This window comes from Dermacentor andersoni, chromosome 1, assembly GCF_023375885.2.
Source record: "Dermacentor andersoni chromosome 1, qqDerAnde1_hic_scaffold, whole genome shotgun sequence".
Taxonomy (NCBI): domain Eukaryota; kingdom Metazoa; phylum Arthropoda; class Arachnida; order Ixodida; family Ixodidae; genus Dermacentor; species Dermacentor andersoni.
In genome coordinates this window covers 225,644,405-225,662,605 of record NC_092814.1, presented here as the reverse complement: position 1 = coordinate 225,662,605, position 18,201 = coordinate 225,644,405, and the positions used below count along the sequence as shown (strand labels likewise).

Sequence of the window (18,201 nt, the reverse complement as noted above, 5' to 3'; positions counted from 1 at the left end):
ATCCGCAATTGCGCGAATATGTGGTGGCGATCCAAGATATGCGCCATGCCAGCTTGCTGATTGGCTGAAGGAATATCTCATGAGGAGCGTCACAGGAAGGGCTGTTTCGTAAACGTCATTTTGACGATGCGTGACGTTGCGCTGGGCCGCCATTGCTGAGATTTTCCGCCATAATTTTTGCTGCGACGAGCCGCGCGAATTATGATAATGAGCAGCCATATGCAATGGCATCCGAGAGGAATGCGTATCGCCACATTTTCCCCGTCGTTTGGCACCACGAAAATCTTTTGTTCATAACGCGTGCTCATAGTATTTGCATCGCTCTCGGGTGGTGTTGGCATTTGTGTTTGGGGCCATCATTTTTTAAAAGAACGCGTTTATACGAAATAATATTGGTTGAACATAGCAAACTTTCGGCAATGTTGTCCACTTTTCACTGCTGCATTTGTATTGTAATCAAGATTAATGCCTTTTCGCACAATCAAAAGTTATGACAACGGCCTCTTTCTAATTTATAAAAAGAAATGTACGCAAGGCGGCGCCTTGAAGTTTCCTCCCCCGCTGCGAGTAACCAGCGAAATGAACAAGAGATGGCAGCGCCGGCGCTTGCGTGGATATCTCTGGCGCGCGCAACGCTATCGGTGATATTCGGCCGTTTCTCAGCCAGCAGAGTCGGGCTGAGTCACTTGCGTTTCACGAGATAGCGATAACGTGGCCTAGAACGTGCGCGCATCACCACTGGTAGGTCGCGTATGTTGTCTCAAGCAAGAAAACAAGCGCGTTGGCGCCAACATGCGATGATTCATTCCATTTTCCGGGGACACGCATCCTAGCTATTGAAGCAGACGACGGAAGCGAGAAGCCTTTTCGACGGAATAATCATATGCTTTGAGATAGCTGCTTTATTTTTACTGCGGAGGAAAACTGTTTTGCTTTACCGATAACGCTACATTCAGTGCCTTCATTTCAGTTTCTTAGGCAAAACGTCAAGTTGGCGTCACGTTACGTAAGCAAAACTTGGCCACCAGCGCCATTTTGTTTCCGTCGCGCCTACGTCACGCACCGAAAAAAATGGCGGAATGTCCAGAATAGCGCCCTCTATCATGGGTGGGCGCTATTCTGGACATTCCGCCATTTTCTTCGGTGCGTGACGTAGGCGCGACGCAAACAAAATGGCGCTGGTGGCCAAGTTTTGCTTACGTAACGTGACGCCAACTTGACGTTTTGCCTAAGAAACTGAATTGAAGACACTGAATGTAGCATTATCAGTAAAGCAAAACAGTTTTCCTCCGCAGTAAAAATAAAGCAGCTATCTCAAAGCGTATGATTATTCCGTCGAAAATGCTTCTCGCTTCCGTCGTCTGCTGCGTACAAGCCATCGTCTGCTTCAATAGCTGGGATGCGTGTCCCCGGAAAATGGACTGAGTTATCGCATGTTGGCGCCAACGCGCTTGTTTTCTTGCTTGAGACAACATACGCGACCTACCATTGGTGATGCGCGCACGTTCTAGGCCACGTTATCGCTATCTCGTGAAACCTAAGTGACTCAGCCCGACTCGGCTGGCTGAAAAACGGCCGAATATCACCGATAGCGTTGCGCGCGCCAAAGATATCCATTAGAGCGACGCAAGCGCCGGCGCTGCCATCTCTTGTTCATTTCGCTGGTTACTCGCACCGAGGGAGGAAACTTCAAGGCGCCGCCTTGCGTACATTTCTTTTTATAAATTAGAAAGAGGCCGTTGTCATAACTTTTGATTGCCCAAAAAGGCATTAATCTTGATTACAATACAAATGCAGCAGTGAAAAGTGGACAACATTGCCGAAAGTTTGCTATGTTCAACCAATATTATTTCGTATAAACGCGTTCTTTTATAAAATGATGGCCCCAAACACAAATGTCAACACCACCCGAGAGCGATGCAAATACTATGAGCACGCGTTATGAACAAAAGATTTTCGTGGTGCCAAACGACGGGGAAAATGTGGCGATACGCATTCCTCTAGGCTGCCATTGCATATGGCTGCTCATTAGCATAATTCGCGCGGCTCGTCGCAGCAAAAATTATGGCGGAAAATCTCAGCAATGGCGGCCCAGCGCAACGTCACGCATCGTGAAAATGACGTTTACGAAACAGCCCTTCCTGTGACGCTCCTCACGAGATATTCCTTCAGCCAATCAGCAAGCTGGCATGGCGCACATATTGGATCGCCACCACATATTCGCGCAATTGCAGATGCATTGCACTGGCTTCTGCGCGCTACCGCTCAAATTCTTTTTCAAGCGCTAACATCGCAATATAGCTGCCAAGGACCAAAAAAATGTAATAGTCCATAAAATTTGCAGCTCCACGTCATGTTTCGTCATCTTGATGAAAACGCAAAATTGCATTTTGCAATACTTCCGCTTCCCGGCACAAATTTCAAAACACGTGACCTCTCGACAGCCAATCAGAGAGTAAACATGGCGGATAATGGCGGCCATGCAGCCGCCATGCGTGTCCAGAATAGCGCCCCATCTTCGCAGCCCAAGCGGCTGGTGTCGGCGACGCTGGGGAAATAAATGCAAGCGTCGCAGCGCCATCTGACCGGTGTGGGCACCTGAGCGGTTCGGTGTTTCGTGCGGCTCATCAGTATCGCGTTGCGTTGACGTTGCTGAACGCCTCTTTGCTTGATTGTTAGGCGCTCGAACACCTGCTGTTGCCTTGAGTTCCTCGTTCTGGCTAATTTGGACGGCGATGGACGTGCCTTTGGAATCGTCATTAGCCTCGCAAGAAATTACCGCTGCGGACGACATTTACGCGGCCAAAACAACGTAACTAACCTCAAGTCTGCTTCGAGCGTATAAGTTGTTTCGGACGCATCAAGGAGAGTACAGGTACGTAATTGAACTTTTAATTCTACTCGACTTCTCGCAGAACGCAGTGGTCGTACCTGTCTTTTTATTTTATTTTTCCCGCTTATGCTACACTTCGACAGCGAACAAATCACGTTTGTCGAACAAAAAACTTGGCTTGTTTTCTCAGCCACTACATCAGGTAGCTTAAAAGCGGGCACGCGCACAAGTGAACCTCGACATAATCCTTTTTTTTTTTTTTTCATCGCGCAATGCTTTTTTAGCGAAGCTACACAACTATACCAACGCAATTCGATAGCACGCTTCTGGTTTCTGTGAAAGAGCATTTTCTTATATTCTCCGCGGTGGGCCAGTGGGAACGACGTTCCGCTGCTGAGGATGCGGGATCACATCTCACTCGCAGCGGTTTAACGACCCTGCTTTTTCGTTGTCTCCCTGATGGAGGCGGAATGTAAAAAAAAAAAAAATTGTCTAGTTAGGTTTGCGCACACTTTACTGGCTCCAAGGTGATACCACTGCCATCAGGCGCAACGGGTTACCAGAGCCAACTGTCTCTCAGGCAGTGTGTTCAAAAACTTTAAAACTGATGGTCTTGTATTCTGCTGATGTACGGTCGTACAGGTGTCGAAACGACATAGTCGTAACTCAACAAACGTTGCATTTTCGATCAAGAATAGCCGTGCAGCGCTGTAACATTTTAGATAGTTCTGGCTGAACAAAAAAGCAGCTGACATTAGCCACAACCCCATCGGTCATCACTATATTGCGAATTTCTTGTAGCTGTTGTGCAGATGCTGTTTGTTGCTGGAGCAACAAATAATTTTTTGTTTTGTACCAAGTACCTGTCTTGGAAAACGTAGGTTATACAGAAGTTGCAGATTTTCTGTTACTACATCCGTTATACGGTGCAGTATACTTTGTAATTTTTCTTAAAAAGGGTCCTGAACCACTTCTTGTCGACGTGGAGAGGCATTTGAAGTGAAAATAGGCTATATCAGAAATACTTTGCCGCAAAATGCGGCAGCATTTGCGTTCAGCACAAGCGGAGTTATTGGCAATCAAACACGGCCTCCGCTGTGCTCCCGTTCCTTCTTCAATGCCTTGCACTGCGAAGGCTATAGCGCAGGGGGGAGTGCCCACAACGCTCCACCTTCTAAATGTCACCGCGGCACGCAGTTCAAATTTCATTGTGGACGTTCGCTTGACGCCACGACTTATGCCCTTGGTGCCTACGACGCACTAAACATAAGCCAAACGCTGTTGTCCTCGGCGAGCCGCAGTGCGCTTAGCCAGTGGAGTCGTGACGGCACCCCGCGGCGGCCGTGGTATCTACGCCCTGTAGCCGACCGCAGCTTGATGTCAGCTACCGGCCAATAGCAGCCGTCTAAGGAAATGACGAAATAGTGCGTCCGATGACGAAACAGTGCGCCTAGAAGAGAGTGAAGACAGGGCCTACTGTTGAAAAGAGAGTTTGAGAGAAAGGTGACTTCGCGATCCGCTTGCGAGCTCCACGCGCCGCGTACGTCAGCAAAACTTGGCCGAGATGTTCGCACCAGCGTATGCTACCCGCGGACAATGTTATTTCACCAAGTCCGAGAGGTGGTTCAGCGCCTCTTTAATTGCTTCGAAAAATAACGACATACGTAGTTCACATTAAGCACATTTCACACGATATTTTGCAGCCTTTAGATGTAACTTCCTAGAACTTGAGATTTGCGCTATCACAAGAATTAATATTTGCATTACTTAAAGATGCCCGTTTGCTATATTCCATTTTATTCCCTCAACGAATCTTTCAAAGCAAATTTGCAAAAGTAATTAAATGATTCTAGAGGACTTTTACGGCTGTTCTGGTGGCTTTTCTTTACACTAAGAAAAATGACAATATTGGTCATGGCATGGTCACAGCGTTGGGATACACAAACCCATCATAAAGGACGCAACTCCTCTCTCTGTACGTGGGTCACTGTAATGCGTTCACATTATCAGGGTCGGCTTCACCTCCACCTAAGATTACAATGGCACCGGGATCGACCCGCTTTGAGTCGACGCGAAGAACAGGGGCCTGCGAGCGTCCTGTACAACGCTATCGCTTTAAAATAGACAATACAATGAAACCTGAATGTCGACAACAAGAATTATGGTTACAAATTCGAGACAGGCCGTAGTCGCGCATCACACCCACACAGCAGAGAAGGGGCCGCGGGGAGGAGAATAAATTTATCTGCACAGATGGGCGCGTACGAAACAAGAAGAGTCGTTGCGGGCGTGACACATATTGCGGCGCCCGGACGCGCGTCGCGATGGAGCAAACACAATGCTGGGAGCTTAGATATTTGGTTGCGCGCAGAGGAACCCATGCCGCCGCATCCAGTGCGGCTATATCACAGTAGCCCGTTGCACAAATAGGCGCGCACGCAGGAGGAAAGACGATGCGTCAAGTAAACACGCGGCGTGAATACGCGCGCGCCAGGAGTGTTTAAAGAAGCAAGGTCTGCGCGGTCACTGGGAAAACGCTATCGTGCCGTAGAATAAAAGCAATAAAATACGCTTACACATGGTACAAGAAGTGTACAGGACGAACGCCGGCGTTCTCTGCATTTTGTGTTAGTCTCATACCCACATATTGCGTTGGCCACACAGTTTGGGGCGCCGCACGCATGTTGGTCGGCGGTTGACGTAGGCATCAAGCAACGCGCCTAATAAGCAAGTGCGCCCACATGGACGACCTGGTGCTGTTGACGTTTTCAATGCCTAAGCATTCTACTTGCCTCGGAAATCTGTCCGTCTGTAACGCGTGACATGATGGTTCCATAGGTATGCATGGGGTCCCATGGGAGTTTACAGGGTGTCCCACGTAACTTGAGCCAAACAATAAACATATGCAAATGCCATGCAGCTGGACAGAACCAAGATTTGCTGTCGCCTGGAGATACTCAGATTATTTTTTTCATTCCGCCTAATTAGATCAACTTAATCAACTTCTGAAATATTATAGTTAGATGAAAACTGTCAATGAGAAAATTGTAGGGCGACATGAAAAACGCCCGATACAGCTTTCTGTTTCTCGATACGTGCTACATGAAAGCAGTAGGTGAACAGTGGGGCTAGTTTCGGTATTGGCAATAAATCGTCGCCACGGCACTAGTAGCCAAAGGAAAATTCAATAACTTCGCATATGTGGCTCTCTTTTCGAACTACATAACAAAGTGAACTGATGCAATTATGTGTAGAAATAACATGTGCATTTGGCTATTTTCTTTTTCGGCGTCTTCTATCTTTATCTGGTCGCTTCAATTATTGCGCCAACGGGCGCCGTTTTCGCTCTTATCGCTTCGGCTGCCGTTCGCTTCGTCTGCTCCTGCCGCTTCCTGTGCACGTGCACGCTTTTTCGTATGATCTGCAGTTTAAAGCTTTCATTCTGTGCCTGCAAATGTTCCGGCTGTCTCGGAAAAACTGAGGAAAGGATACAAGGCTTGCTGCGCGGTGGTGTGATGTGGCAACTCGGGGAGCTCTGAAGGGCGAAATTTTTCCGTTTCCGAACGGACGAAAGGTAAGCACCCTTTTTCTGCAGTCGTTGTGAAAAAATGAGTTGTGCTTATCAAAACAGTTATAGGACGAAACGAAATATGTTCCGCACTTGTTTTCAAGTGAATATCTTTTTTGGTTTGGTGCGGCGCATTTTTCTGCGGTGCTGTAAGAAACTGAAGCTACTTGGCCGATTGATGCTAGCTGACGCACAGACTGAAATTTCGCTTTGTTTTATGTTAGCGGTTGCTCTTCATTTTTTCCACGAGTAGAAAACTTGCAATCTATATGTGCCGAAGGTATTGAATGCTTGCTGCACAAACTGGTTACGCTGGAGAGCATTCCGGTGACCAGTCTTTTGATAGTACATTACCATCTTTGAATGGTCATAAACCCGGCAGAAGTAAAAAAAAAAAAAAGAAATCAATTACATACCACTCACCGTTTGCGTTTTGAATTACAAGAAGTTCGCGTTAACTGTGTGACGACATAGGATCGCTTCACTTTTCAACCTGTGCCAACAAGGGCAGAATTTTTTAGTAACTTCTTCATGCTCTCAACTTTGGTTTCGCTCGTAAGTGTTCTTCAATCATAACCACGCTGTATTTTGCCCATATTTCAGATGTGACATATGCCGAAACTACGCTAAATCGGGAGTCCTGGCGGTACTGACATGGGAGCAGATGTATGTATAGTACAACGGCTATACGGCCTCTGATCGGACCACTTCAGAGGAAGGGACTACGTCGACCCTCTCGTGGTCGGCTGTGCCGAAACGAAAGTATGCTGTACTAGAAACGAGTGTTCTTGAAAAATTGAAATGCTTTTGCCTCCCTATTGTGTCGATACCGAAATTCTCGTGACGGATGACCTCCAGCCAATGATGGGGCTCGTAACATTGCAACAATTGCCCTATGTTCGAACAAGTTGCACGAAATTGAGCCTATAGGCTCTGTTAATGGCTCCCTCACCAGGTCTGGCCATTTTGAGCTTACAAGCGCTGAGCATACAATGCGCGCTAACCATCGTGTTTTCAAAGAATTACATCTCTACGCGCCACGGAAATGTCTGAAATTTCAATCCGAACGCCGTTTTCCCTTTCTTTAGCCGCGACCGTGCTCCAAGCCGGACGGTGACGCACTCGTGTCCTTGCGCCTACGTACTTGTGTCCGCAGTGTGACGTCGCTCGTGGTGACACGTGACTTCGAGAATTATTCAAAGCAACATCTGTTATTTGTGTGATCTGTTGATTGAATTGATGAAATGAAATTTGGAGAAATAATAAAACGCGCAAACGGAATGTCTGCGTGTTTGTTTTACTTCGCACCAAGCAAGAGATGTACTTCCGCTTCGTCTGCTTTTCCCACGGTCGTGCGGTCACGTGCGCAGGTACCGAAACTATGCCATTTTCGACCGTGTTCCAGCGCGTGATCATGCTCTGTGATCCGCTTGTTTCTGCCTCAGTATCCGTGTAGCACTGAATTATACCGCTAGTGATGTGTCCTTAGCGCGCGAAATCGTGCACTGCGCGAAACCACACAATCTGAACAGCTTGCGCGCGTCGCCGTCAGCGATAGGGTGCCTCGCTGTTGCGCGCCGCCGTACAGGGTGGTGCCACCTTTTGGCCTGCGCCGCGCTGCCGTATTGCTCCGCGGTCGCCATATCGGGGCGAGTCGCTTGCTGCGCCCGTTCCTTCCAGCGTTGGTAAAGCAGCATTGTTGAGTTTGCGAAGGTGCTGTGTTGTGCGCCAGGTGCTGGGTGATTGAACTGTGTTCAGTCCAAAAACCAGCATGCCAGTGTGTTGTGTACCGCTGTGTGTCGTCACAATGAAAGGCATGCGCTGTTTTCGCTTTCCATGGCATAAGGAACAGAGAAGAGTATGGGAGGCGAAAGTGAGGCGTATAGACTGGAATTCGAATGATAACTCGAAGATCTGCGAGGTAAGCCATAACCCCTAGGCTGCTTATGAGTATTGCACCTGTCCGCTTTTAGGTACCAGGATAGTGTCGTTAGAATAATGCCATGAAGCTTGCTTTTGTTTGTTTGATCATTCTTAAAGCGGCCGGCACGCCGCATTATCAGTTTTTCTGTGACGCGAGATGCGACCAAATTCATCTCTATTAATCCGAGCCACGCGCGACTATATCGGGTTCCAGAATTTTGTCGTATTTAGCATGTTATCCCCAAGTTTCCTTACCGGCTTTAAATCGAGCTCGGCCGAGAGCGGCAGGAATCTTGTTCATCGATGACAGCCGAGCACGTTTGCTGCTATCGCGGCCGCGAAGTTGTGCAGTTCTTAGTAGGCGCAAGCCAGCCTAATCAAGTGTTTCTTTCAATGTTTTTGTTCTCTTATTTGTTTGCGTGCGCACGACATTAGGCACAAAGTGACTTTGTTTGCCTCTCATATTAGCGAGTAAATGTGCAAGATCTTTATACACTCGAATTTCTCTGGCACAAGCGCATGCTAAACAAGAATATCGGCCGACGCTCCATTTCCCGCCGTATCTGCGGTCGCCCCAATATGGCGGTCACGAAGGCAGTGTCTCTGCCCTGTACGGCGGTGCGTTACATCGAGGCACAATAGTCAGCGAAAGTGTGCAGCGCTGAAAAAGAAAAGCGAGGAGAAAAAAATGAAGGCGGAGCCCGTGACGTATGCGTCACGCGATCTTAGAGGTCCTCGAGGTGTTACGCGTGTTGGTTTAGTTACTAATTGCGTTAAGTTAAAGTTAAGGCAAACGTCAAGGAAGCCCTTAGCACCTGCTTGATTTGAACGTAGTTGCGCAGAAGACCAGTCAATGTTTGGATAGTTGAAATCTCCGAAGAGCAAGATACATGCATTCGAGTACTTTTTCGCTAAGTGGACCAGGATATTGTTAAGCTGAGGGCTCGAGTGCAATTACCGCACAAGCAATTGCAGATTGTAGCTCCATGTCTACTCCAGTTCCCCCGCAGCATTCTGGAGGCTACGGGCGTAGGCAGTGAGCAGCCTGCAACGGCATCCAGAAGGACCTTATCCGCGCCCCGTCGCCTGCTTGCGCCATCGCTCCTAGCCCACGATGACGCCCTACGCACAATCTACGCCGTTCGTTTGTCAGGTGAAAACTGCCCGACAGGCCGCAGCACACCGAGATCGAAAACCCCAGGTTTATTTTTCTTATTTTGTTATGCGCTCTGCTCTTGCCGTTTGGGCAGCAGCACTTTCCCGGCTCGACCCCCTTTTTCTGGAGTACGCCCAGCACGTTAAAGCTACAATTGTTTCGCCGCGTTTGTATTAAAACAATTTCGAGCGGTACTGTGTGGACGTCGCCCAACATTATATCACACAAGATAGTGCACTGCTCAGTCATCGATATCCACTGTTTACTACAGCTTTCGCAATAAATGTTGACTCTTTGTTGTCACAGTCGAACGTTGAACGGTTTCTTGTGTTGGACGAGAAAATATGCTATAGGTGGTAGTTTCCTACCCTGATTTGTGTTTCATTATTGCAAAAACTAATGATCCATGGCGGAAAACGGGATGAGGAAGACCAGACTGGACGAGCACAGACTACCAACAGCTGTATTCATTTTGCGCGCACACAAATATATACGCTAATGGAGGAGATAGGCTGCTCAAACTTCGAAACCGCGCGTGCGTCCTAGCAGTAAAATAAAACCAGAGCACTGAATCGTTCACTCACTAAGATAGCTAGTCTCTTCGTCATGGCAACCAATGGTGGCTGCATTTCGACGGGGGCGAAATGCTGAAATGCCCGTGTATTGTATTGAACCGCGCCTTAAAGAACCCCAAGTGGTCAAAATTATTGCCGGAGTCCCGCACTACGGCGTGGTTCACAAACATAACAGCACTGCCTCAGCACGCCCCGCAGCCTCCTGCACGACGCGCGTGTGGCTCTCGGCTGCATTATCCGAAGGCCCTCCTGAAGGAATATGCTCTTCTCACGATTCCCGTGTACAGCAAATTTGTCCACAGGAGCACATACTGTATGTACACCATGCTTGACGAATTAATGTGAAATAAGTACGGACATGTTCTAACAGGGTACAGTTCGAATGTAAAATAAGCGAACGAATAAACCCCATTACATGAGGATGGCTCCCTGAACTAAATGGAAAGTCCACTTATTGAACGGCACAAGGCCAATGTCCTGTATTAAGAATAAATCCAAAGCACTGCTACACCTGCCGGAAAAGTATGGAGGCAACGGGTCCTCCTCGTATGAGACCGAAAGTAAGGGTGTGATCTTATTGGCGGCACAGCATAAGTGTGCTCGCGAATTAATGCACTGGAAAAGGAAAATAAAGTACTTGTGCACTGTTCACGTGTGCTGCAAGTATTATGCATTCCCATGAACAGAGTGTAGATGAACTATGGAGAAAGATAATTAACCGTTCATCAGCGTTATATGGCTTGAGTTCAAATCCCATATTAATACATTATCATTAGGAGTGCGAAATGTGCGTGTATATATATATGTATATGTATATGTATATGTGTATATGTATATGTATATGTGTATATGTATATGTATATGTGTATATATATATATGTATATGTGTATATATATATATGTATATGTGTATATATATATATGTATATGTGTATATATATATATGTATATGTGTATATATATATATGTATATGTGTATATATATATATGTATATGTGTATATATATATATGTATATGTGTATATATATATATGTATATGTGTATATATGTATATGTGTATGTGTATATATGTATATGTATATGTGTATATATATATGTATATATATATATGAGGGAGAGTGCAATTGACGTCGAGACCGCAGTCACACAGTCAGTAGCACTTCGCTCCACAACGAGGCAGGACAAGTGCCGAGTCAGCTCTTTAATAACACTTTGCAATGCGGTGAATGCAGTTTAATTCGTGGATCCGGAACCTCAGAGTTGCGACGTAATGCTAACACATTTATCTCGCAGTTACAGCTAAATGGCTACTAAATTTTTGGTTCTTTGAATACTGTTCCCCTTGTTAGATCGCAGTATTCGGCATGCCATCGAAATGTGCGAATAAAAAGCACGTATAGACACGAGTGAGTGAGTGAGTGAGTGAGTGAATAAACTTTATTGTAGGTCCGGTGAGGACGCGAACTCGTCGCGCACCCGGCTAGTCCCACGTCGGGACCGGCAGGTCTAGACACGAGTAAGGGCCGAACTTTTTTTCACAATTTTGACCAGGTGGGGCGCATACACGGGACCGAACCTTTTGTTCAAAATGGTGCCGGCATAGCCCGCGACTTATGCACACCCAGGATACTCTGATGTACCATTGCGTCAGAGGTCAATGCGTAGCTCTTGCGATCTAGTAGCGGCATGCGGAAGTACGCAGTGCGCGGCTTCGGTGCACCAAACGAGAATGCTTCTCCATTGGAAACTGTTTTGCAAACTTTGGGCTGCCACGCCGAGGGTGCGGCCCTTACACGAATCTATACGGTGTATAGTAACACTTCAAATAACCGATCTTCTCCCGGTACAGATGGCAATGGAGATTGTCGTGACTCCAGCCGAAGAAGCGCCCCTGACAGAGGAGGAGAGTCGACACTCCTCGGACAGCTGCTCACCGCCGCCGCAGATCATGTGCAGCAACCATAGTTACATGGGCGTTCACTCTGGCGCCTTCCTGGACATGCACAGCACCATGGAAGTCTCCACGTCGGTGGTGCTCAGCTTCTGTCGGGAGAACGTGCTCCGCCACTACTTCCGACTCCTCTCCATGGTCGGCTGGCGGCCCCTGGTGGACGCCAGCGAGCACGAGCGCTGCCAGCCTGCGCTGCAGACGCTCAACATAATGTATAACGTGGTCGTCTTTGTCGTGCTCGTGATGGGACACCTGCTGCAGTACGCGTCCTGCTTCCGCAGGGACGGCATCGTCAACTACCGATCACCGGCGCTCCACTTCCACACCCTCAAACACTACGGCTGGGTCGAAGGAACTGACGCGGTAATCCTGACGGCCTCCGCTATAATTTTGAAGGAGTAAAATGAAGGCGAGCTTATCAGTAACTCGGTATCAGCCGTGTACTTGCATGAGAAATAATTATCTGGCTGATAAAGCTTAGGAGGGCGTTATAGAGAGTTCCATATGAAGAGCGAGTACGCTTTATTTGCAGGAAAGGCAGAGGACGGCCTGAGCACGCGTGCTTTCGCCTGCTACCGTGTACCGGGGTAGAGAAAATGGGAGAAAAAGAACTGACATTTCGGCAGTATACTGGAGTAGTAAATAAGATATAGGTGAAGGTGTAAAAAGAACTGACATTTCGGCAGTATACTGGAGTAGTAAATAAGATATAGGTGAAGGTGTAAAAAGAACTGACATTTAGGCAGTATACTGGAGCAGTAAATAAGATATAGGTCAAGGTGTATCCCCAAAAGAGCATAAAACTTCACTTTAGCCTTGTAGAAAAGACGTGGAGGTGAACGACAAAAATTTGTGCCTACACAAAGTTATTTTCATTTATTTTTACGGTGTCCTGTGAGTAGGGCCCGCTATTATCCTCAGGTGCAGCACTCTCGTTCCATGGTGAAACTAACGCAGTGCTCAAAGTGATAATTTACGCATAAGGAGAACCGATAATGTTAGTATTCGTAATACTGCAATAACGAGAAATGGATACGCCAAAGCAGTTCATCTTGACGCCGGCGGATCAGTCAATAACGAATGTTAAGCCTGGGAATAGTTTGGTGGTGGAGTAATTACCATTAAACAAAATATTTTTGGCGCCTGACTGCGTCTTTTCATTGCAGACATGTGGAGGCAGCTGGTTCGCCGTGTACGTCCTACCCGCGACAATGCAGGTCTCTGCGTACGTAGTCGCCTTCGTGCATATGCGCTCGCACGAGAACGAGCAGTTCCAGGCGCTCGTGGAAAAGGTGTTCCTGCAGCTGACCGCCACCGGCGTCTGGAATGCCGCCAGGAAGCGCATAACGCGCCGTCTCCATGCGGTCTACGCCGCCGGAGTGCTCTGGATCGTCGCCTCGGTGGCGTCGCAGGTGCTCAACATCTACGCCGGTGGCACGCTTAACTTCGAGTGGATCTACGTCTCCGAGGGCGACGAGGACGTGCACTACTTCCTCCTCGTGGCGCTCGTGGTGATGCTCATGTTCCACGACGTCGTGGGCATGACCATCGCCACAAGCTACGCCATCCATTGCCAGCTAGTGCTCGTCTATCTGCAGAACATGTCTCAGGCCGTGCGCGAGAGGCGGATGACGTTCCTCGAGTTCTACCGCGGCGTCGGGGAGGCCCGCAAGAGCGTCCGGTATCTCAACAAGACGCAAGCGCTCGGGGTGACGGTGCAGACGACGTGGGTAGCCTCTAGGACGGTGGTCTGCTTCTACGCCCTGCTAGGCACGCCGTGGATGCAGTGGCAGCGTTTCGTGGCCGCCTGGCTCAACGTCGCCGTCTGGTTCTCGCTCCTGCTCATTCCCCTGGTGCAGGCAAGTCGGCTCAGCTCTGTATGCAACCACGTCAGGGAAGTTGGGCTGGAGCTGCTGGCGCGCCCTTTCGGCTACGCCAATGAGCCGCAGTCGGACCTGGACACGTTCCTCCTCTTCACGTCGTCCCTGAGGATGCAGGCCAAGCTCTGCGCCCTGCCCGTAACAAAGCGCACGGTCGTATTCGTGTTCCTGTTTATAGGACTCAGCTTGTTCATATCCGTGCAGCTTGACATCGTTCATTTTAGGCCTTAGGCGATGCTTCGGAGACTTGTGCTACAGCGTGTTAACTTAAAGAATTTTCTTTGTTCGTCTTTCTGTTCTTTTTTACAATTTGCATGTGCTTAAAAGGAGCTTAACGCTTTGCAACTTCCCCTAAGAAACTTGTACAAAAGCCGCTGCAAACAAAATTTCCATAGCGAGCTGTCCGATTTGAATGTTACTAAAGATGCGCAGCGTTTAGTTCCCAATCCAGTTTACTGTGCTGTTTCTGTTAGCGCACAACCAGTATCTCATCCCGTGCACGGTCGTCGGTAAAAGAGATTATCACAGGTGGCTAGCAGCTGTAGTGGCAAAGTTCCCGTAAGAGGCGCTATGTTTAAGAAACCATCGACAGCGAGAGTTCAGGGCAGCACTGCTCGGAAAATATATGTAATGGCCCATTTTCACTCACAAATATAAAGGAATGACGCAGAATGCCTTGTTAGAATGCCTCGGCGAAAGGACAAAAAAGAATTGCAAGCGGATAATGACTCTCTCAAAGAACACAAGATTGAAGAGAACATTGCCATCGGTGTGCTCCTAAAACCATAAAGCTGTCGTCATGAGCTGGTATCGTCATGAGCTGGTATCTTCCCACTTCGGCCACCGGTCATTTGTGCTACTAATTGTTTTTCAAGAACTGTACCTATTTTATCGTGAACATTTTATTTCTGTGAACATCTATTGGTTTTATCAGATTAAATGCATTTCAAGTCCAGGAATCCTAGACATCTACTTCGGCGAAGCCGCCCCTGGAGCGATGCGGTCGTCGTAACTTAATGGGAACCATTAAATTTACGCGAAGCTGTATACCTCTACCGTCCAAGGTAATTTTCGTGTCGTTGTAAGCAAAAGCACCCCATACGTTGGCTGATCCAGGAGATAGTGCAATGCCGGCCCGACCCGCGGCGGAGGTGCAGTTCGCCATTAAGGGGCCTATATACACAGCTTCGCTGGTCATCCTTCTTCAAAATGTGGAAGGGCACTGAGTTTTAAAAAAAAAATTGATTACCGAGCAATGCCTCATTTTTCGCTAATTGCACTTTAGGCACCTAATTCACACAACGGTCTGTTGGAATCTCGCTTTGGTGGAGGTAAGGAATACACGCTTTGACCGCTTGAGAACGGAGAGTCGGCTGTCTTTATTCAAAAGTAAACAGGTTTGCCGAGTGGCAATGGTGTCGCCCCAGCCAGGCAGCCGCTTTCCTTCCAAGACAAAGCAAGGGGAAATGGCCCCCACGGTGGGGACAGCGAAGTGGCGGACGGTCGCTACAGGTCTGGCGCTATATGTTGCCTCTAGTGACTGGCTGAATTTTTTCCTGGGACAACTTTTGTAGACCCGTTTTAAATGCATGGGACGATTTTTGTTTTAAATTGCACTCCAGTGGCATATACTCTAGGTGACCCTCTATGTGTAGGTCCAGTTTGGTTTTATTCCGCTTGCCGATTTTTTTTCGTGGGGCGCTTTTGTTCGGCTACTGTGCGGCAAAGCAGCACTATAGGGGCAAAGGATTGAGTGAGTGAATAAACTTTATTGTAGGTCCGGCGAGGACGCGAACTCGTCGCGCACCCGGCTAGTCCCACGTCGGGACCGGCAGGTCTAGCCCACCGGCCCGGTCGCGGGCACGCCGGACGGCCAGGATTTGCTTTTCTAGAGCGGGGCTACGCAAAAGCGAGTCCCACTCCTCCTTGATGAACTTGGGGTATGTCGACCCGCACTCCCAGAGCATGTGAGGTAGAGTGGAGGTCTGGCCGCAGGACGGGCAGGCGTCGTCGCGATACACGTCGGGGTAAGCCTCGTGGAGAGCGGACAGACACGGATATGTGCTGGTCTGTAGGAGCCTAAGTGAAACGGCTTGCGCCCTATTCAACTTGGGGTGAGGGGGTGGAAAGACCCTTCTGGACATGTAGAAATATTTAATAATCTCATTGTGAGTAGCGGGAGCGTCCCTGTGACCGTAGAGAGGAGGGGAGTCAGTGCTCCTTATAGAGGAAGCGCGGTCGGTGAGGTCACGCGCAGCCTCGTGGGCAGACTCATTGAGGTTCGGGGGAGCACCCTCGACCGATCCTACGTGAGCGGGAAACCAGTGAATTGAATGGTTTGTGAGAGCATGTGGACTCGAGCCGCTAAGAAGACGAACAGCTTCCTTGGCGATGCAACCCTTTTGAAAAGCCCTAACTGCCGTTTTGGAATCACTATAAATTTCGGACCCACGACCGTCTAGCAGGGCGAGGGCGATGGCGACTTGCTCGGCGACTCCGGGGTCTGAAGTGCGAATTGAGGCGCTATTGGAAATGTTGCCGCCCGAGTCGACCACAACGACGGCAAAGGTCTTCCCGTCACTGTACTCCGCAGCGTCGACGAAGCTTGCGCTAATGTCGTGTCGCTTGATCTGTTTGAGGATGGCGGCTGCTCTGGCCTTGCGTCGGCCCTCGTTGTGGACGGGATGGACGTTTCGGGGCACAGGGGCGACTTCGAACTTGTCTCGAATGCACCTAGGGATCGGGGTACTGACCATCGGGAATCCCGCAGGGTGGTAACCCAGCTCTACGAGGATGCGTTTACCTGCTGCTGTGGTGCCCAGGCGAGTGAGTTGCGCGCGTTCTTGGGCTTCGGCAATCTCCTCGGCGGTGTTATGTACCCCCAGCTTCAAGAGATCCTCGGTATGGGTCCTGATGGGTAGCCCGAGAGCCCTCTTGACTATTTTGCGGATAAGAACATTGAGCTTGTCTCGCTCCGCTCTGAGCCAGTTGTGCATAGAAATCGTGTACGTGAGGTGGCAGAGTACGAAGGCATTGATCAGCCTGAGAAGATTGCTTTCCTTCATGCCTCGATGCCGGTTTGCGATTCTGCGAACGAGGCGGAAAGCGTTGTCCGTCTTCGCGATAATCTTGCGGAGAGCAGTTCCGTTTCCGCCGTTGTATTCGACAAACATGCCCCGGACCCGAATAACGTCGACCCTGGGTATCACCCCCCCGTCACAAGTGCGAAGTCTGATGCTGCTTTCAGAGACTGGCTTCCAATCTTTGGGTCTGCCTCCCTTCTCTTTTCTGTAAAGTAGCAGCTCCGACTTTGCGGGGGAGCATCGAAGTCCGGTGGGGCGGAGATACTCCTCGATCACGTCAATCGCCTCCTGCATGGCTTCTTCGACTCTGCCCTCGCAGCCGCGGGAGCACCATATGGTGATGTCATCGGCGTAAATGGTGTGCTTGACGTTCTCGACGCGCGCCAACCTCTCGGAAAGACCAATCATACAGATGTTAAACAATGTTGGGGAGATGACGGCGCCCTGAGGAGTGCCCCGCCCTCCGAGGGGCACATCTTCGGAGCGGAAGTCTCCAATGCGAAGCTTGGCCTTCCTGTCAGTCAGAAAAGAGCTGACGTAGTTGTGGAATCTGGAACCCAGACCCAGGTCTGAAATGGTCTTGACGATGAAGGTGTGGAGCACGTTGTCGAAAGCCTTCTCGAGGTCCAGACCCAGCAGAGCCTTGACGTCTCTGGAACGGCCATCCACAATCTGATGCTTGATTAGTTTCATGGCATCCTGCGTTGAGAGTCCGGCGCGGAAGCCGATCATGTTGTACGTGTAAACCTCGTTGTCTTCGAGGTACCCGTTAAGCCTGTTGAGGACGACGCGCTCCATGACCTTGCCGACGCAGGAGGTTAGAGAAATCGGCCTGAGGTTCTCGATGTTCGGGGCCTTGCCGGGCTTGGGAATGGATTTGTCCGTCGTTGTATTGAAGGGAAAGGGTTCGTCGATCGCGTTAAAACTCATGTACTCGAATGTACAGCTATGATGCGTATCCGCGCCCTGATGTATAAAGAAAGATGACACTGCCAGGTACTGCATCAAGCAGCGGACCGAATGGCTGGTTGAACGAGTTCAACAATGATGCCTGCTGAAACTGACGCGATGAAGTCAACAGTGATAATAAACCATTTATTTACTGGAACAATGGTAGTTTTGATTCGTGCACGTTAAATGAGCATTTTGATTACCATTGCTAACTGATAACGCTGAGTCTACCTTTCGTACAGCATTGCGTCATTGATATCGCATGAAAAGTCAGTGACTC

General features: G+C 49.0%; 1 protein-coding gene across 3 annotated transcripts; it reads left to right on the top strand.

Annotated features, from left to right (window-relative positions):
* The first annotated feature begins 2,585 nt into the window (after positions 1-2,585).
* LOC126548543 (uncharacterized) lies at positions 2,586-14,846 on the top strand. 3 transcript variants are annotated; one of them, XM_055063628.1, is made up of 4 exons: positions 6,296-6,407; positions 7,005-7,163; positions 11,906-12,370; positions 13,174-14,846. In XM_055063628.1, exons 3-4 carry the CDS (start codon positions 11,906-11,908, stop codon positions 14,116-14,118), a joined length of 1,410 nt encoding a protein of 469 aa, XP_054919603.1. In that variant the 5' UTR covers positions 6,296-6,407; positions 7,005-7,163; the 3' UTR covers positions 14,119-14,846. The 3 variants fall into 3 exon arrangements, with proteins under 3 accessions (XP_050052729.1, XP_054919603.1, XP_054919602.1); XM_050196772.2 differs by lacking the exons at positions 6,296-6,407; positions 7,005-7,163 and adding an exon at positions 2,586-2,875; XM_055063627.1 differs by lacking the exons at positions 6,296-6,407; positions 7,005-7,163 and adding an exon at positions 8,053-8,322.
* Positions 14,847-18,201: the final 3,355 nt, after the last annotated feature.

Coding starts and splice junctions, on each gene's coding strand:
- LOC126548543 (XM_055063627.1), top strand. CDS start 8,173: ATGCCAGTGTGTTGTGTACCGCTGTGTGTCGTCACAATGAAAGGCATG. Junction 8,323..11,905: donor ATAACTCGAAGATCTGCGAG/GTAAGCCATAAC, acceptor CTCCCGGTACAG/ATGGCAATGGAGATTGTCGT. Junction 12,371..13,173: donor GGGTCGAAGGAACTGACGCG/GTAATCCTGACG, acceptor TTTTCATTGCAG/ACATGTGGAGGCAGCTGGTT.